Source organism: Manacus vitellinus, unplaced genomic scaffold (genome assembly GCF_001715985.3).
Source record: "Manacus vitellinus isolate BGI_N305 unplaced genomic scaffold, ASM171598v3 scaffold_53_pilon, whole genome shotgun sequence".
NCBI lineage: Eukaryota > Metazoa > Chordata > Aves > Passeriformes > Pipridae > Manacus > Manacus vitellinus.
The window spans coordinates 3,660,011-3,681,374 of NW_021940637.1; the positions used below are offsets into that span (position 1 = coordinate 3,660,011).

The following is a 21,364-nucleotide window of genomic DNA, read 5'->3' on the forward strand; positions in this document are numbered from 1 at the left end:
ACATTCCAGTATTGGTTTGGTTTCCGTATTGTTTGTTTGTTTTCCCAATGTGTGAAAGAACCTAACAAAATCTTCTGAGTGCAATTATATTTACAGAGTAAGGCCGTGGTTAGGGTGTGTCTTCATTGTAATTATTGTGTAACATAAATATCCATCCCTGAGAAAGGAGAAGGGGGACACAAATCCAACACGGTTCGTTTGTAAGTGTATGTACGCTCATGTTGTGCAATCCCGTCTTATAAACTACTTTGACACCTGAGGTGAATTGTGGGGCTTTTTGCCTTTTTTTTATTTTTTCTCATTTTCTTATAAAGAATAATGAAGAGGATCCATAAATGGTTGCAAAATATATGACATATTGAGACAGCAGGAGTCACTAAGTGTAACGTAAGTTTGTCTGTCCATGAGGTTAGAACAGCCACTCGTGTGGTCGGGTAAAGCAAATTTGACTAGAAATTGCAGTGGGAGGAAGCTATTTACTGATTTTTTAAGAAGGGGGCGTAGGGGAGGGGAACAACAGTTTTCCAAAGGTGTGCAACACAAGCCGAAGTGCCCCGGGCGTCGGAGGCGCGGTGCCGTGGGCAGCGGGGCGGGCTACGGGGAGCTGGCGGGGCTCAGCGTGGGGCTGGAGGCGTCCGAGCGGCTGTGGTCACTGAGGGAGCCGGCCTGGAGCCGCTGCCGCCCTGAGCCGCTGCCCGCCCGGCCCCGCAGCATTCCCGGCTGGAAGTTGGCGTGGCGCCGCGCGTGCTTCGTCAGGTGGTCGCTGCGCATGAAGCGCTTCTCGCACAGGGGGCAGCGGAACCGCTTCTCGCCCGTGTGGGTGCGGTGGTGCCGCGCCAGCTCGTCCGAGCGGGCGAACTTCTTCGTGCAGCCCGGCCAGCTGCACTCGAAGGGCCGCTCACCTGCGGGAGGCACACACGGCACGGTTAGAGCACAGCACGGACTCCGCCGGGCTTTGTACGCGCGGGGTAGCACAGAAAGGCTGGGAGCGAGGCAGAGCCACTACCTGGATGGGGAACGCGGTACCCTCTGCTGCTCTGGTATTCCAGTCCATCAAAAAGTACTGCCAATCCAGCTAGTGATATACCTTATTGGATAACTGCATCTTCAGGGACGCTGGGCTCCTGATCCTTTCATGGATATCACATTTCAAATCTCTTGTGCTCTGTTGGACTTAACTTCATTACTTGATAATACCTGTACTGAGCTTTATAGTATATTCACTTATTCCTCCAAGCTGTCCCTATGTGTCTGACTCAATGCTGAAGTTCAGAAGGTGTGATGAAGTCTCCCTCTTCAGCTATTTACAAGCAATTTTGGTAAAAATGAAGATTGGCAATGTTGAGGCACTGATTTGAGGCTCCCACCTTGTATTCTCCACAGCCATGCCTGTGTTTTCTGCATCTGCTACAAAGCACTGTGGTTTCTCGTGTTCCCTGCCTTATGCCTCCAGAAGGGAGGCAGGGAGCACTGTATTCCAATCAGGTAAACGTGTCACATTGAAGGGATCAGCTTCTGTCAACAGCTCACGTGAACCCCCTGACCTGTGACACTGTCAGACCCATGACCAGTGAGCCCAAAGGAGCAGTGACCTCGTGACCTGATGCGGTTGTGAGCCCTCAGCCATGGAATCACCTCTCACAGCACAGATGCTGTGCAGGAGCTCTGCACATGGGCACTGTGGGAGATGTGCAGCCTGAGAAGCTCTGCACATTGTTGTTGGGCAGATGGATATCTGGAATGTATTCCCAGCTTCACCACTGATGTGCTGCATAGCCTTGGGCACCTCACATTATCTGTTTCCATTCTTAGCTTCTCCGTTTGACAAAAATGAAAACATTGAATCATGAAATGTGCTACTACTTCTGCATATTGCTTTGCTTCTTACTGTCACTGAGTCTGAACATCTCATATTCCTTATTTGTTACTCATCAAGAACGTGTTATTCTTTTGTGAATACACAGAGAATTTTTCATAGTTATAATTTTAATAACTTCCTACTTGCACTAATCCTAATGTTTCTAATTCTGAATAGCCAGTTCAAGAGGCCTAGAGAGCTATATAAATTCTGTGGCAAAATAAGAAAGAAAAGTTCTCCCCACACTACACTAATTGGAAAATAAAGAAAGAAATTAGCCTTATGGAGAAATTCAATGCACCTTAATCACAATAGAGAGCAAAACTGACCCCAGCAAACCTTCAATCTAAGCAGCCAATACTCTGCTTTAAATTCACACATTTGGCTGTAACATTTATCTCCAGGATCTACTTAGGAGGCTCCTGCTCAGAAAAATAGTTTTATAAGTTCCTCTCCTCTCTATTCATGATGCCTGCAAGATACTTCAGCCAAATCTCAAAGAGTGTCTCAATGAACAGATAGGCAAGTCTTTTTTTAAATAGAATTTTGTTCAAGAATCTGAAGAAAGCAAGTGTTCCTGATGTTTCATTGATTATTTAGAAGAAAGATCAAGTCTCATTAGACCAGCTGTTCTTAACACCTTTGGTGGATTTCATTCCCCCTCCAACTACACTGCATAATGCAATGGTGTATCTGTGAAGGACCCAATGACATCTGCAGATGGAGAACCATGAGCACCACCTCTAGTGCTCTGCAAAAGGCAGCAAAGACAAACAGAACTGCTTTCAGTTGGCTTCCCCTGAAATGTAGGGCTCCACAAATGATTTTAAGAATACAAACACAACCAGCTGGTTTTGAAGGATATAGTCTTGTTGCTTAAAATAACCTGTGCAAACCCATTCAGTGTCCTCCTTAGCCTTCTCCCACCTGCCTTCCCTGCTGTTAGGGAGTGACCTCCCCCTCTGCTGATAGAAATGGGAAACATATATTTTGGCTGTTTTTTATATATCTTTTCTTAGATATGCTCCTGCCTGTGGTGGGACATGCCAGTCATCCCTGTTGTGAAACCAGATTCACCAGTCTTCTCCCTGTGTTTTGGTCATACAACAGAGAAAATTCTATGAGGACTTTGGAACCTCTGGGAAGGGCAGTGAGACATGGTCTGAGAGGTGGAGGTGGATCTGGCCTGCAAAACTGGAGTTTCTCATCCCTCAGCTATGCCATCATTTTTTGGTAAGGCACTGGCTTTTGGATGTTTCTATTGCCTGAGTCCATTTTCTCTGTGTTTATTGGTGTTACAAATGGTGTCAGCAAATGTTCTTCCCTTGAAGAACTGTCCCATGAAATGACTGCTTGCAGACAAGAAAGGCAAAAGTTTTCATGCAGTGTTTTGCTTCTGCTGTTGAGAACAGCATGAAGCACAAACAAAATGGTACCTTTTTTTTTAGTAGTTTGCATGGCATCAGCTGCTCTTGTCTATGATTCTATCATTGGGGAGCCAGCAGTAGGGACAACATTCCAGTTCCTCACAAGAGAGAGGTTCTGAAGCAGGATTGTGTAAGACCTGTGTTATCCAGCACTAACAGACAGGTAATGAAGGTATTGCACAACTTATCTCCCCTCTCTCCACTGCACATCAGATCTGGATGAGAACATTCAGGTTCCTACTCACCCTCTGATTTGATATTAATGATGGTGGTGAGGATTTGGGTGCTGAGCCAAAAAATGTTGTCTGTCTTCCACTACATTTCTACTGTCCTCTGTCCTCCCCCTTCCTAGGGACTATTTTTCCCCTCAGTCTTCTCTAGTCTTGATTTGACATCTTCTTGGTAGTTGTCTTTAAGTTTCTTGGTCAAGTGGTTTTCTACTAACAGCTGGCATCACTCTAGTAGTGGTGATAGCTCTCTAGAGTGTTTCCCAGCTTTGTTGAGGTTTAGCAATTCCTCTTCAAAGAAAAAGTGTATTGTGAGGAAATGCTGGATGCCTTGTGTCAAGATATGAGAGTCATTATTGTTCAGAAAAAATTAATACACAGCCTGGAACAAAGTTGCTGTGGGGTATTAATTAAGACAAGACCAAGTTGCTGCTCCAAAACCACACATGGAAATTCATAGCCTGTCATCGTTCTCATCTCTCAAACAGAAGGGATGTGGTTTTCTGTGTAGGTAAGTTATATAAATGTCCTTTTACCAGCAGTAAAGCAATCAACAGAATGAGAGATTATATGACTTGATTGCCTAATCTCATTAAGGAACAGGCAGCCACAGTACAACGTTCTTGCATAAGCAGCAGCCCGTGGACATGTTGTGCTCAACAAAGAGCTCTCACCATTAAAATGGCTGCACAGAACACAATAAGGATTCATTCAGCTCCACTTAGGCAATGCCCAAGTCAGAGTTTTACCTTTGTACCCCGAGTGAAGAATGTGATCTTACAGATTAATGCAGAAATGTTATCAAATATCTTAGATGTGGCAGGAAACAATCATGTGAATGTGAATGTTGAGAGTGTTAATGCTGTGCCTTGGCAGCAGCAGTATCTTTGTGCATTATGAGCCTTACTAGCAAGTCTCAAAGAGTGGTAAGTCTCCAAAAGGTAAAGATGCTTGAAAAAAAATGAACCAAAAAGCAACTCAGGCTTCTTTACTCTTTGGAGAGGCAAGTGAGAGATGCCTTTAAGGCACTGTAATATTGTAAGGAAGGAATATTGTAAATTATTCTTTCACAATTTTAAATAGGTTTGGATTACATGTTCCAAATCCTACTAAACAGTAACCTTTCTAGCTCCTCTGCCAGAGCACGTGACACCACATAACTTGTGTTTAGAGCTACACAAACTGATGGGAAGACATCACATTTGAGAATTGAATTCAGCTGATCTTAACTGAAAATTACACAAGCAAGAACATTTTTGGCTTTTTCCTGAACTCCACCCAGTCCAAAAGAAAGAAGTCTGTAAAGCTGCATTAAGAAACTTGCAGTGCTCAGTGAGTGAAAGTACGTGAGCTGTGCAGGTGCACTGAGTTCTGAATTCATTCCAGAGGCACAGATCTGGCTGCTCGTGCTGCTCATATTGTCTGGCAGAGCTGACTGCCAAGGGAAACATGGAATTGCCTGGGCTATAGAAACAGAATTAAAAAAAGGCACTTCTCTCCTCTCTTGCTGGAAGGGATTCAGAAGTATCCAGAGCCAACCTGGCCTTTATAAAGGCCCTTTGTATTATTCTATATTTGTCAATCATTATATATATTGAGGCAACTGTATGTAGATATGGGAAACAAAAACTACAGAGACTGTGGAACCAGATCTGATGTCTACTGAGCTTGATTGGTACTGTACTTTTAGTGCACATGTAGTTTTAAGGACTCCTTTCCTATGTAGTGACATGCTGTACAGACCTGGAGTTATCTCCTTCCTGCTTCACCAGTTCATCTCTATGATATCCACCATTTGAGTGTCATTTAAAAACAGATACCAAGTACTGTGTAGGCCTGAGCATACTTTAAAAATAACCTGCTACTGACTGAAATGCCCAAGCAGTTTAAGACAATTGTGACACCAACCATTTTCTGAACTACAATGCAAGGATTAGGCAATTGTGTCTGAACAGTCTGAAGTGTGATATCTGCTGCCCTACAGATCAGTGTACTAGCAAGTCAAACCACGTACTGGGGGCTATTTTTTCAATTTAACTCATGTAATAACCCTGCACATTATGTTAAGCTCTTCCAGCATATGCCAAGGACATGCAATAACAAAGAAATTTGTATACTGGGAATTCCACAAGTGCCTGTAAAACCAGAAACAGTAAGCCAGAAACAATTTTCTGTGATCTTTAATCTGTTCTGCTGCTTCACAGAACAGCACTGTATGTTGTTATAAAAACAGACTAGAAACCTGAACATGCCACTGTGTGCTATTCTTATATTTCTACATTTTCATATATGTAATTAAGAGTATATTTGGAAACATGGATCAGCAGGCTGGGTGGGGAGGATGAGGGCCAGACAGTTAAACAGGGATGTGACAGAAGCAGCCTTCCTCCAGGAGAGGAAATGCTATCCTGGGAAAGAACATTCAGCCAAGCAGACTATGCTTCTTGAGCGTGGATGTTATTGAAAAAAAAAAAAAAGAGAAAAGGTCGTCATTCAATAGCACTGATACATATTTATGAATATTTTAGTTTCTGTTATTCTCTTTGTTTATAAAGAAACCCGTTTGCATGGCCAAAAACCAAATCCTTAACCTTCTCGGTGCAAGAAAGAGTAATGCATAGCTTTGATGTTGCTTTGATGTTAGACAAATGGTGGTTTCTTTAGTAAGTATTTAAAAAAGGATCAAAAAATTCCAAAGCCTCACAATTCCTAATTCCTATCAAATGAAACTAGTTAGTTTTAAATTAATGATTTTGGGAGTGATATAACCAAGTAAGGCAAATGCAGTAGTATTTTACATCTGCTGTTGTGTCTGTACAACAGCTTTTGGGTATCTTGTTCACACCCATCTAACAGAGGTAGCAAAGTCAGCAACATTAAGCTTCACTAGTCACGGGGAAATTAGGATGTTTTAGTAATGCTCTCAGTGAAAAGAAAAGTTAGAGGGTGAATTTGACTGTCACTAGACACTGGAAACCCCTGATGGGAGTGTGGTAAGAATGTCCCAATCCAATAAAAGCTCCAGTTGGAGTTCCCATGTTACCAGACCCTGGGACACACAAGGACCTGGGTTGCATTAGGACCTGCTGACAGAAGCAGGCAAGTTCTGCTAATTCCATTATCTGTCAGTGACCTTTTTTTAGGAACTGGAGTTCTCAGCAGGGACAGAGCCAGGCATATACAACCTCACTTCAAAGTGTGCACATCTTTACTTTGATCATAACAAATCCAGTCATTAAACTAATAAATTATTGGATCATTGTTTTTTATATGCATAGGAAACTACTCCCAAGCAGGAGCTGCAACAGCTACCGTAGTATCCACTATTTAAATGCTTGGTTTATTTTCTGTACCTTAACATTTTTATTGACTTATTTAGACATGTACGAATATTTCTTGAAAGAGGCCAGTTTACATTTTAAGTGTTTACATCTGTGTTACTGTTTGCTCTGGAAGTCCTGTATTGCTCCATGTGGGAGCACAGCTCAGCACATGACTGATCTGTTAAACCACAGCTGACTAGAACACCTCAAACAGCAAATGCTGAGCACACATGTTCAGGTACTATAATGATAATGGCTGCAAAGGAGAAAGGAGAGAAATGTCAGTAGTGAAAAATTCCTCCCCAGTCAGATCTGCCCCAAACCAAAATAGCTCCTCTCCTCTGTTCCATGCAGATATCTGTTCCTCTTACAAATACTAGCACTCACTCTCATCAGAATGGAAACAATCTTTCTTTTTTTTTTTTAAACAGATTACATTCTATCAGTTATATTCTAGGCTTTTATTTCAAACTTGTTCAATAATAGCTGAAAACTCAGTTTACACTAATTTTAACTACTTAACTGCATTTTTATCAGCCACATTTGCTTCTCTTTTGTCAAAGCAGAATCATTCTAACATAATCCATTGTCTAAAATACACATTCCATGGCTTTACTGAATACCTTTTTAAACAGGGATGCCCAGGCTGAATTGCTCTGTGTGAGGTTCTATAGCTTGGCATTTTTTAAATATCCATGTTTTTTATTCTGCATCTTTGCACAGTGAATTAAGAATCATCTGAAATTTGAACCTGTTAGCTTTTCCAAGTTATTTTCTGCCTACCATGTTAGCTCCTGATTGACTCCTGCTTAGTTCTTGCTTTCTCTCTGCTGCAGGGCACCACTGTGTGTTCAGTAAATTAAGCCCTGTGTTCCACTCCCAACCCAAACCTAGCTCTGGACCACTTCACACACCCAGTAAGTAGCTGGAAGTTATGTTCCAGGATCTGGAAAATAAATCTTACAGCAAATTGGCTTTTAAATGAAATGGGCATAAACTTAATAAAAAGAAATATTGCTACATCCTTTGCTAAGGTTTTGAATGAAAGAGGCTAAAACGATGTGAAATAAAGGCTAAAACGATGTGGATAACTTTTTTCATGCTCAGTTGAAAAATTAAAAAAACTTTGAACTGCAGAAGAATTCAGCAAACAAAGAAGCCCACAGTAATTTTATTTTTAGTTGACCAAAATGTTTTACTTCTTTTGGAATGTTTTTTTATAACACTATTTTAATTCCTTTAGCTTTGGGGACAGTTTTCAAGACAATGATGACGTTAATCTGAACTGAAGTAATGAAACACACTAGCACAATTTTTCTGAAATCAAAACAGTCAGTCTAAACTGTTTTCTGACTACTTGTTAGGGAACAACTGTTCATCAGAAAGTGTAGTTTCTATAGTTCCTGCTAGTAAAGAAATGCAAAGTTTTTAATATTCTTCATTAACATTTCTTGGCAGCTTTCCCTCCATGAAGATTAAATGCCTCATATTTTTACTAAGTGACTAACTGGAGATCTGATCTTTTAAGGGAACAATTTCATTTGTATTTTCAACTTCCACTGAACTCCCTGTGTTTATAAGCACAAGGGAATTCCAAAGACAGCTAACAAGGGGCTAAACAGCCAAGGGTAAGGAACATGAAAGTCTGTCCTCTACTTCACAGAGAAATCTTGGAATAGATTTTAGATCTATGCTGAAAATGTGACTGTGCCTTCTGGCATCGCAGTAGGACCCAGGGAGTCTGAGGTGATTCCCTACAACATGTTAAGGACAAGAAACATTTTCCAGTGTTATGCTAAGCTGCTTTCATTTCCTTGTACTTTTGTCCTCCTGAGTAATTTTGCAAATTGTTGGTGAGTGATGCAGCCCTTCAAAACACTGTCTGTTTTGAGTTCTCCTAACAGTACTAAGATGCACTAACGTGCCATGCACTGCCATGGCAAAGAAGCAACCAACCCAAAGTCCATGCCAGAAAGACCAAGCATATTTTCAAAACATGTATTTTTATGATCTTCTCTGCACTGGTATCAAGTGTTAAGAGGTCCACAGATACATAGTGCATTCTGTTTGGTTTTCTTCTTTCTAGCTGTGTTTACACCATAGTCTTTCTCTGCTAGAGAGAACTTCAAAACACAGGTAATCTTGCTGGGCAATTGAGAAATTAAATTCTTTCTCATTAACTGAAGATCATAAAAAAGTCACTAAAATCCTGTTAGGATTTCCAGTTTGAAATTCACATCTGTATCTGTAGACCTGAGCACTGAGAGTCTGATGCTCCTTTGTTTTACTGCACTCTTGTACTCAGAGACATAATGTTTGTCCTCGCTAAGACTGGGATTTCCCTGTGCAGTTTGTCCCTTCCTGCTTTTACAAGTTTATGGTTTAGCTCTTCTCCCTTCCTTACCCCCCCCCCCCCATCTTATGTGTTCCTTTCTCTTTGAAACTATAGAAAATCAGATGCTCTAGGTCAGGGGTTTGTGAAGCTCTGAAGTCACAAACTACATCAAAACAGAGCTGGGTGGGTAGCTGAGTGGGTGGGTGGGGTAAGTGGGTGTGTTAAATATGTTCAAGAGTTTTTGTCTTGAAGCTCAACCAGATTAAAAATCATGAAGGTAAGTTTAGCCTTCAAGATTCCTTCCTTTTATGATGGGGCCTGGATATATGGACACAAATCTTTGAAATACATTCTCTCTCTAGAAGTAACAGGAGTATTTAAAGCTACTTTAGCAAAGAGGCTGATTGAATTGATCCAAAGGCACTTTTATCACTTTCTGCATAATTAATTAACCTAGTCATGTGCTCACCACTTCGGCATGCATGTGTGCATCTCATGGCTCCATCTGACACATCAGTAGAATCCAGTGCAGTAGAAAAGCCATCAGAAAGACAACTGTGAAGCTAAAGGCTGAAAAAGGGAGAGCAAGCATACAGAGATCTGTGTAATGTCTAAAACACTCCTATGGCTTAGGGATTCCTCATCATTCTCCTAACCAAGGGTCACAGGCTGCCTGGAGCTGCTAGCAAAATGATGGGAGTTCACTTAGTGAAGGGAGGTGAGGGCGTCCTCGGTTTTGCTGCCCTCCCCAGCCTCCCATCACAACACTGCTGGGAGCCATGATGAGATGGTGAAGAAGCAATATTCTTGTTAGTATCTAAAGCACTGAAATTTAGCAAAACAGCTCCAAATTCTTAGCAAAGTGTTCCTGGGGGAGTTACTGATCGTATCCAAATGCAGTAATAGCAGGTCCTTTTGGATGTCAGTTCTCATTGGTACTGGGGGTGTTCAAGTTAGCCATGTAAGGTAAGGAAGAGATGCACACATATGTTTTCTCCTCACAGAAGTATCTCATTACCCACATCTCTCAGGGCAGGTAAAGTTTTCTTTGCATGACTAGAAAAAGCAATGCACAACTTTGTGACAGCAACTGCATTACTGCTGTTACTGCACTACAACTTCCAGATGGCCTTGTCAAAGTCAACATAAATAGTATTTCTCTTGACCCTTTTCTGTCATATTTGCTGTAGTTTTGCTATGTGACTGCACTAATAGCAAGTACACTTCAAAAGCACTACAGCAATACCTCTTAGTCTGTAAAGCTGTGAGTAACCAAAACTTCAGTTGTCTCTTACAAAGGTAAATGGTAATTTGCACAATTGTATGAGATGGTGTTTACAATGTATCCAATTTCAAAGATAAGGTAGAAGTCTCCTTATAGTTCTATATGGATTTATCATTGTTATCTAATGCTGCTCTTTGGAGATTTTCTCTTAAGTCTGAAGCCTAAAGTTCACTATTTTACTCTCTTTCCCAAAAGTTCTGACACAGGACCAAAATGGAGACCCCCCCATACAAGAAAAGAGAGATATGTGAGCCATTACATACCCATGAGGCTGGAAACCTCCCCTGCCTGGCAGGGACAACTTCTACATCTAGGGGAGTGTGCAGACTGGCATGGGCCCTGTCTGCCCCACAGGGATAACTCCTATCGATCCTGCTTCCATTAAGTGCAGTGCCTTTGTTTACATGGATTTTTGCAACATCCTGTTATAAAAGCAGCATTTTTTCACTCTCTTGCTGGAACCTATGGGTAAATAATGCTCTTTTACTGAATACCAATGACAGGCCTAACTTAAAAATGAAAGGCAACAGCCTCAGTGTCAAAGAGCTTATGCTCTAAAACAATACAAACTAAATATTGGGTTTTCTCTCAGACTTAAGCACCTGCAGTTGCTGTATGTAATTTCTGCTCAGTAAGCCTAAAACTCTTCCTGGGTCTCATTATCTCAGAGGCATTAAATCCTAGACCAGTTCTCAGTAAAACAGCTCAAATTCACTAATTTAAAAGAGCAGCAACTTTCACTTGATTTTGTCTCTCCTGTGGCTTGTTCCAAGAATGGAGATCAATAGCTGACCCTTTGCCTTTGCACTTAAATTCCAGATAATTAAACTGTGTTCTGCTGAAATGATGAAGTGATGAATTCTGGGGAGAGGAAGATGTGTCTTGGCTTTGTGTCATTTGCAAACCACACTGAAGTATCACACTTTGCGAAGAGGGGAACTCTGAGGCTTAGTACAGTAGCCCTTTAATGACTGTATTTCTCTAGTTTGCTCTACTCACATCTATGAATGTAATAAAGAAGGATGATTATTAAAACATCTATTGTGAGTAGAAAATAAACACTGTAAATAGAACCTCTGAACACAGCTGGATATTACCGAATGACAAAACTAACAGATGGGGGAATTTTTTCCTTTTCCATTGGTCAATTATACTTTTAAACAAATATACTTGAAAAGAACACTGGAGTTAAAACACTGAAAAATCTATGTGCTAATCAGAAAATCTGACCCATTGCATCATCCCAGCAAAGGAATTTCTGCCTAGAATTCCTGCCTTGAGCCAAAACCTTGTTGTTTAAGGGGCTCTTTTCATTCCTTACATATGAACATTGTCTTCAGCATAGGCCAGAGAAGTCTGGCCTCTTAAAACATAACAGAGACTAACATCCATGAAGGTATGTGGGATTTTTTTCTTTTTCTGTCATGTTGGAGAGCCAATTCAAACCTTTTAAAGTGGCAAAGGACTAGAGGAGGGTTCTCCAAATGTATATAACAATAAGCACAGTGTTTTTATCAAATGAGTCCAGTTAAAACTTTCAAGTAATAATGTGGACCTTGATGAATATACTTGCTGGACTGAGGTCTGTTTAGCCATCTGCAGTCTCATGTCCCTCCTGTTGCAACATGCTAACATGCTGATTTATTGTCTGCTACAAGCTGATGATTTCGGCTGCAGCACTCACCCTCTGTTAGAGCAAATAAGGTGATTAATGACAATGTTATGCAGACAGCAACTGAAGCCAAGAAAACAAACTCCTCAGACTTGATTCTTCCTCCTCCAGGAGGAAAATCATCTTACTTATAGCTGAAACAATGGACCCAAAGGCATCTACAGGGAACGTGTAGTTAAGGTACCAACAGAAACACGAGGTTTCCATTACAAACTGCTGTCTGGATCTTTCCTGTGCTACCTCAGAATTGCTCTGCAAACTCAGAACAGCTCCAGATCTGACATCTAAGTGTCAGCAGCTCCATGGGAGCTCTAGAGCGGTATCCTCCTTGGCAACCTAGCCTTCTTCAGCTCACTCCTTACAGTGGAAAAAAAGGTTACAGGCTCAGTGTAGGAGAGTTCCCCCTCTTCTCCCAGTCTGTGCTACCTCTTTGTGAAACCCGGGGTTATGTCCCAGCAGAGCTCACGGGCTGCCAAACTATCAGTCCCATGGTGTGCTCATCACACAGAGAAATTAGACATGTAGCACAATTAACCAGTAGGTCAAATGGCAGAAAACAAAAATGCCACGTGGTGATTTCTTAAAGTCGTAACTTTTTTTGGCAATTCTCTTGTGAACAATCCCCAGAGATAACTGTGCTCCTTTCTTCATCAATTTGATGACCTTTCTTCCCTCAGCTTTCAGTGTGGGACACAGGTTACTCCTTGCTTGTCTAAAAATGCACGGGTCTTCTCTCCAAGAAAATACTGTTACCTAGTCCTTGCTGGAAAATTTAGTTAGCTTACTTGGATGGTCTGAAATTTTAATCTGAGACAGGGACTTAAAAATTAGATCAAACCTAAAAACTTGAATCTGAACATGCTTGTATTGCAACAATGTTTGAAATCAAACTGAAACATCATAAACCATCCCTGTCTGTACCATGACCACAGAAACGACTTCTGTCGATGTTTAGGCTGCTTTCAATGGAAGTCGACCTCACAAATTATTTTTTGTGGTGGCTTTCAGAAACTTCGCATGGTAATACTCCTGATCTCTGTTTCAATTGTAGTGTTTTAAGTGGGAGAGCAATTAAATAGGTAATGATAAATTATATTAATCTGGTGTGAACTGTGGATGAATTCATGCTGAAATCACGCCACTTTGGCTCTGTGAGTTCTGCCCCAGCACTTGTGTGAATAACTGCAAAGGAGGAATCATGACCCCATGAATCAGTTTTTTCTGTTGACATATCAAAGATTCTTTTATTATTATATTCTACTAAAAACAGAACAGTGCTTGCAAAAGCAAAGCCTATCAAATTAATGAAAGGTTGTCCCGCTATGCAAAATAACAGACTAAAGGATTGTTCATCTAAACAGAGACCTGTACTTTATTTATCTGAATTCTGGAAGATGTTGAATGTCATCTGCCTCCAACTGAAGTGCACAGACCTTGAGGGTAAGTTATGACATTTTATGTGCACAGCATCTCCCAGGATCTGGGGACAGGATGAGATTTCACTTTGCTAGAAGCCAAGCAAACAGAAGTTAGTAAAGTTGTCTTTGGCTCTGTGAAATGTCTCTTTGTGAACTTTTGAACTGTTTAATCAACAACCTCACAGTAACACAGCGTGCATGAAACATGGAACTTCAGCATTTATAAGTACAGCTAAAGCAGTAAAGCTGAGTGAAAAATCTGATACTGAGTTTATTGCAACTGTATGAAAGAGAGAGGGAGTGGGAATTTCCTGTTATTTTATTCCCATTCTGGATGGATTGTTTGCCAGAGAGCAAGGTGGTGTTGAAGTGGTTTATGAGCAGCATCTGCCAATGACCATGTTAAGCATCCAGCTTGAGGGAACAGGCAGCTCTGGAAAGTAGTTTTATGGGCTGATAATCAAACAGAAAATCTGTTGATTGACACCAGGCAGCTCCCCTTCAAGGTATGCATAACCCCACAGCATACACCTCAAATTCTCCTGCCCAGATTGTAAAGCCACACTTCCTGTTTAAACTGGGCTTCAGGTTTTGGTTTTAATAAAGGAATCAGATTCTGCGATAACAGTTGTGCTTATATTCTAATGTGCTCACTTTTAAAAGAGGTCAATTTTTTTTAGGAAAGACGACAGTTGCAGTTCAACATTCAACCTTTTGCAAGTCTCATATTCTGACAATACCTTCCCTGTTTATTTTGCATCTCCTGATCTATCAGTCTCCTTCAACCACAGCTGTGTGAAAAGGAAAAAAGAACACCAGTTACCTGCTCCTTTCTAGTTTCATCTTTTTTCAGCCTTTCTCATGTGTTAATTCTTTAAAACTACAAATGTTTGTAAGTACATACACATCTAGGCCTCATTCTCATATAGAAGCAGAAAATAAATAAGAGAAGGTTTTCAACACTTATCACTCACTGATTGTCTCTTAATTTTGACTTCCTTAATGCTTTAATCACCAGAGTGAACTCGTAGGGCTGTACACTCAAGCTTTTGAAAAATCAGGCTCCTACCCAATGTCTCAAGCTGTTTCTGAAAGCATGTGTTACCACCTTGGCCATATTTTATTCAAAATAGAAATAAATTGTCAAAATGAGATGTTGCAATGCGATTCCCTTAGCATTCCTTCTGAGACAGACCTGCCACTTCTCTCTAAGCCTGCAAGGCTTCAGGAATGCCCAGGTCCCTTCCCAGGTCCCAGGTCCCATCCTGTGACAGAAGACAGGCTGTTTTATTAGCCTGCAATGGAGGAGCATTGCTGCTACAGCCCCATTTCTCTGAGCACGAACGCCCCGGTGTCCCACGCCCTCAGCTCAGCTCCGCTCCAGGGAGCTCCATGTGCTCTGCTGTGCTCCCCAGCTGGGTGTGACACGGCACAGGCCATGGCCAGGGCTGGGAAGGGATGAAGGAAGCCGGTGGTGGTGGTGGAGGATACGAGTCACGAGCCTGTTATCTGAGTGTGACTCTGGATGTGGAACAGGACCAAAAAGATCTTACAGAGAACACACATATTTCAAAGACAGCTTTGTCAAGGGCATCTTGGTACATATAATGTATACAACTCAAAAATAGAGAGGTGTTCTCAAGCAACTATCTCACCATGTACTCGCATACAGAAATCAACTGGATTCCTTTCTTCAAAAGAAAATAATACTTTCACTACTTTCCTTTTCAAAGTAATATTGAAAGGAACACCATTACTACGTTGAAATTTCCTAAAAGGTACATATATACATCATGGGCTCTTTAGCAACTCTGTCTTCCCTTGCATGTTGCAGCCATGTCTTCACTGTTTGCCTTTACAGAGCAGTCTAGCATTAAACCCAGTTATGCCTCACTGCAGAATGTGGCTTGTACATAGGAATCGTGCTAGAAGGGCTGCCCAGCAGGCACCATTTTCTCTCTACATACTTTAAAAGCCTGTTGACATGTAAACCATTCCACTGTGTGATTCTTTAGCCGAGATTTTGAATTCTACAGGTCATACATGTCAGGTAAAAATGCAAACGTAATAAAAATGTAAATAAAAATGCAATGCTGCAAAGGCAGATATGTTGTAATAGCAAGATGCCTATTACTTCCCAAAACATAAATTACTAGTGCCTCAGGACATTTCTTCCTGCTCTGCTACAATTCTTCATTTAAGAACATTTAACTCCAGGCAAGGAGAGGAAACCTGCTGGCTTTTTGAGGTGGAGCATCTGTTCCCTATGTTTGCAGGAAATTGGTTGATCATACTTGGCTTGCCTGAAGCAGAGGGGCTAATGAAATACTCTGTAAAATACAGGATTTTACTGTGGCCAAAGATTTTTCAGGAGAAGCTTTCTGTTATGGAAAAGTTCTGTGAAATACAGTAAGAAATGCACTATTAGTGTGAAATTCTAGAAGATATCACTGCCATGTAAGTCTGCAGGCTAGCTCCAAAACCTGATATACAGGGTATAATTTTTACTTTGAGAAAGATCACACAAGTTCCCTGCTGTTCTTCCATTTGGACTCTTGGTCAATCTAGTCCTAAATCTGAGAACCATAAAATGATTTGAACCTGACTTCCTCAGCTCCTGCTGAGCCCAGCTCTGGAAGCCATGAGGGGTCTTGGGCTGGGATTCAGGAACTGCAGAAGGAAGAACTACAAGGTTCATAACCTTGAGTAATCAGGAGATTCTGTTACAACAGACTGACTGTAAATAAACCCAGAGCAAACAGGAATTGCAACTTCATAAGTTGTGTTGTATCCTGACAGCGTTGGGCGATTGAGATGATGCAGCTACTGCTGTTTCAGCTTAACAGTGCCAAATGGGACAGCTTATTATTCCTACCAAAAGACGTGAGGCACAAAGTATTTTGTACTTGATTTTCAGCCAACATTTGGAACTTGTTTCTACTTTTTTTTGAAAATAAGTTTTTACAGCTCAATTTTAGGATTTGTGAATAATGGACAAGTAGGAGAAAAGCTAAATCTTAGGAACAATGCTACATCATTACACTGCACATAAACTGGTATACATTTAGCATTTTTTGCAGAAGATACATAAGCTCAGCACTGTAAAGCTGTATACCCCGTGCTGTCCCCATGCTCATTGATGCACACTGAAAATCACCTTTTCAGTATAACCCCTTCATTCTACAACTCAAGGCTGTAAATGCTGTTAGGAGAATAAATTTACCACTCTGCATGAGGCAGCTAGGGCATAATCCCATGGCTTAACACAGGAGAAGGAACTGGATACAAGGAATGCTCACACAAGAAGTAACACAGAAGCCAAAGTGTTAGAGTTGATTATTCACTGACTACTGTTGTGTCACTGGAATTCTGTACAGATGGGAAGGAGCTTTGTTTCATAATCAGAAGAGTCGGACACAAGCTTGGCCTAGGAACTCAGGACTGTTTGTATTTTTTTAAAATGAGATATTAAAATACCCCAAAGTGGTTTGATTTTCAAGTGAAATACAGTTGTGCAGTGAAAGTTACTGTTGTTCCTACTGTGTTTGTCCTTGGAACAGCAAGGAATGAACTCAAATGGAAAGTGTGTCAGAACATACGGGGAATACACGGACCTTGCAGTGCACCCACGAGGATGGTACAGCCTCTTTACAACCATTTGGTTGAGAAGACAGTTATGTGATCACTTGGCCTTCTTTGCAAATGAGAGTGGAGCTCAGTTCTTTCCCTGCATTCAAAGAACAAAAACTATCAAGTGTATCAATCACACCACTTCCTTGCCTTTCTGTAAGAAAGTCATCGAAACGTCCAAGAAAGCGATTTGGGTGCCAACACCAGAGAAACGTGGCTTCTGCCAAGTGAGTTTGAGACTCCTGCAAACAACAGTGCTCATGTCCAGTTTGCAGTGTATATGTATGCAATAGAGAAATGGAACTTGGATGTCTCCAAGGACACACTGTACACAACAGAGCTGGCTTTTGGAAAGAAGCTTTAAGCAAACATTTGCACAGAAGTTCAGCACAGGTGTCATATGCTGTTCCAAACAAATTAGTCTGTAACCCACCCACAAATGCTAACCTTAGCAGCACAAATTCGGGAATTGATGATAAAATCTCAGAAAGCATAGCTGCTTTTTTAGGAATTCATTACAAAAGCAAAGCACCAACCAGATAAAAATCTATCAGACCTTTCCTGTAATTTATTATATTCTTAGTTACGAAATATAAATTTTAGTAATTTTTGCCTTAGTGACAAAAATTAATCTAGCTATTTGTACATTCAAGAGGAAGCAGTCTGTTGCATATAAAAATGGAATTATTTTCCTGTAAACAGTCTGTAAGAACACCAGTCAAGATGACATGAAAAGTGAAGGGTTCTTTCACTGAGAGGCTTGGTGTTAGACTGAGAGGAGAGAAAGTACTCAAATCCTTATTAACCTATCAAACATAGTGAAAGAGCAGAACTATGATTTTTTTGTGTTACAGAGCCCTAAAACCATGGAATTAACAGCAGCCTATTAAATAATCTCATTTTAAATGACAGGGAAGAGAAGAGGAAGTATCGAGTGAAAAATGCAGGTTTAAAATAGTGTATCATTACAGAGATGATTTTGTCTAGATAAGGTCAGTGATACTGTTTTCCTCCAGAGGCCACACTGCTCAAAAAAATCACATGCAGAAGTGCAGAGAAAACAGGCGACTTCTACATGAGTTTTCACCTGTCAGCAATGTTAGCAAAAAGTCTCTAAAAATGTAGCCCTTCACCACCTAGGACCTTGTGGTGTGAGTCAGGTGAGAGTGTAGGCTTGGAGAGAAGAGCTGTGTTGGCCTAGTCCACACTGCTTACTTGAACTATCAGTGCGTTCCAAGTACTGATCTGGGGTAAGAACAGAATGACAAGATGTTCTGTTCTTTTTGGGTGTTTTTTAAAAAGAACACCCCTTTGGGGACTGCCTGAGACTTTGCACAGAAGATGCTGGTGCTGAACAGCTGTACTTTGACAAGCAGTCTTTAAAAGCTGTTTCTCATTAGAGCTTTGTCTCTGCATTATGGAGTAAGAGCTCTGCAGACTCTCAGGGTAGTGTGAGGTGTCTGACAGTCATGTTCTGAACGCGTTCCAGCTCTACATTGCCCAGCTGGAGAAGTCTGGGGCAAGGTTCGTGGCAGCCTTTTGAAAACTTACCTTGTCACCAATGTCAGGTATTCTGCAGAGCAGGTAACAGTGGAGACAGTGGGTAAAGGGACAATTCTCCCTCCAGGCAACACATCCCCCTACCTGAGCAATGCTGAGATACAGAGCTGCAAGAGCCCTTCAAAGCCTCACCAGCACAAGTAGGAGGGGCAGAATCAGAGTTAGGGTTCATTAAAAGTTATCTTTAACTGTGTTCAAAAACACTTTTATGTGTCTTATGAATGCAATGTTTACTATATTTGCAGGTCGTGGGGAGAGGAAGAGGTTTCTTTCCAAACGAAACACAAAATTCTGTGCTTAAAAAAATATATGTTTCCTTATAAGGACACTGACAGAGGTTTTTTTAGACAAGAGGTAGGTAATTAGCTAGAGATAGTCTTATATCATATCATATAGGTCGAAGTAAAACTGATTCTATAGTTCTAGAGAGCATCCATAGTTCACCATAGCATCTATTAAAATTAGTAATCAATAATTAAAATTACCATGACCAAATTTTCTATCTTCTCTGTCACTTGTGAAAACTCAAGCTTTTAAATCCATTTCTAATGAGTCTATTTATGCTAATACTACTATGCAGGGCCATCTATAAATTCCAAAGCATTTGCTTTTCTGGTTGCTCATAATTTTGCTCCTACATTTATATTTATGCTAGAATTTGATTCCAAATGTTGTCAGTCTGAGAAAGACTATTTCTAAAATGTTAGTGAGAAGAATTCATATGTTTTTAATGATGAAATTTGGGGCAAATGGAAGGTGTAAATATGGTACATCTTTGCACAAAGGCGAAAAATGTACTAATGAGAATCCTGGCAGAAAGTAATCCTTTGGGATATCTAAGAAATTCGGTTTTGTTTTGGCCATGTTCGGAGAATTTAAAAGATATAATTATGAATACAGCCTGGATTTATTATCCAGTGAGTCCAACCATTCTATGGGCACTGCTTGTAGACATACATGCACCAAATGAAGTCTCCATTGACTTACAAGGCTCTCTGTGCTCTAGTCAGAGTTTCACATGCATAAGAAAGCTGCACACAATTCACATAAGGCTTGGAAAATACATCAACTGCCAGAACAATCAAGAACTACCAATGCCCTCCTGTATTAATGCTCATCTGCAGTCCTTCTGCTGGCATTTAAAAGAGACTGCAAATTCAATGAGCCCCTACAGTACATAACAAGAATCAGTCTGTGGTTTTGTGAGATTTTAGCAGCATCCCTGTTCATATTTGTTATAGCAGGATAAGGCCTAAACTACCAGATTAAGAATACAGGAGAGCCTTGCATGCAACTGTGAGGTTCTGCAAGAATCTGTAAAGCCCCAGTCTAGTATGTAAATTTGTACCAATGTAATTTCATTTATTTACCCCCAAATGGCAAAATAAATGTTTCTCCGATCTATTAATGAACCACTTCACCTCTTCACAAAATTTTGCAGGAAAGATGTGAAGATGGACTAGGCTGTCATGTTCTAATCCTTCTCAGCTGGCTCCATTCTAAGTTCCTCTAGGGTGAATACTTACAGCTGTTTAGTTTAAAAAGCTCAATACATCCCTCTGGAAGAGGTGGCATTTCTGCCTCTCTCCTTTACCAGTTTTAGAAGCAGCTGTTGTGGACAGTAAGGACATAACCAGCATGTCCATCCAGTTTGGGTGTTTGCTGTCCAGGTACACCTGAGCTGGCTGCAGCACCAAGGCTGATGGAAAGATGCCACACATGCAGCAGCGACACAATGCTCTCTCGTGGGAGTCTTCCAGGTGCCTCTATTCCAAAAACTTATATAACTTATAACTGAATAATAAGAGAGCTGTCTGGTAGAAATAGAGTGTGCACTAAATCTAACGATGGATCTATTGGTCCATTGGCTGCAATGTCAGCAGATACCCAGTACAAATATTTTGCCTGTAATTCCTGAGAGCACTACAAAAGTGCTGTAACTGATTACAGAAAATCTTTCCCTTGCACTAGAGGTCATTTCAGGATATGCTTACTTTAATACCGTTTGACTTGTGCCAAGTTCCTGGTTAGTAAATGCTTTTTATGTTAGGGCTGCAAAAAAGCTTCTGAGGTCGTTTTTCTACAAGTAACCACAACGGTGGCACTTTGAACTTTTAAAAACCTTTCTTTTATATTAAGTGGAGGCCCTGTAAGATCTGCTGAATCTGCAAGACCTGAAAAGTACAGGATATGTGTGTCTGACTTCAGTGCCTGCACTTAAATAACCCACATTGTCTAGCTATTGTTAAACTGAACACAGCAAGATAATGATCTCACTGCCCATACAAATCTACCTAATAAAAGCCAAGTGGGTAACAAAGGGAAAAAAGTATACCTATAGAAATTCTACAGAAAGGACCCTTCAAAAATTGTCCAGCATTGGAACAGCAGAGTATTTTTTTGGCTCTGTCAGCACCGACTTCCAGACAGCTGATCCAAGACTGGAAGGGGGCAGGGGAGAAGTTGGAACATGCTTAACTTATAAAACAGAACTAGAAACCACATGTCCAATATAAACAAGTTCCAGGTTTCTGCTCTTGGACGTGCCATAACCATGTTCAGCCAGACAAAAACACAATGGAACAGTTGTATTTTAAATGGTTAAAGGTGCCTTCTTTTCAGATGGAAT

The 21,364-nt window shown here is 40.9% G+C and overlaps 1 protein-coding gene across 1 annotated transcript in view; it reads right to left on the minus strand.

Moving 5' to 3' along the window:
• Positions 1–594: 594 nt before the first annotated feature.
• Positions 595–21,364, minus strand: part of KLF13 (Kruppel like factor 13) — a 28,143-nt gene continuing 7,373 nt past the window's right edge. Inside the window, exon 2 of the mRNA XM_008927949.3 lies at positions 595–902. Coding sequence (XP_008926197.3) covers positions 595–902 — 308 coding nt within the window. The remainder of the gene's footprint in view (positions 903–21,364) is intronic.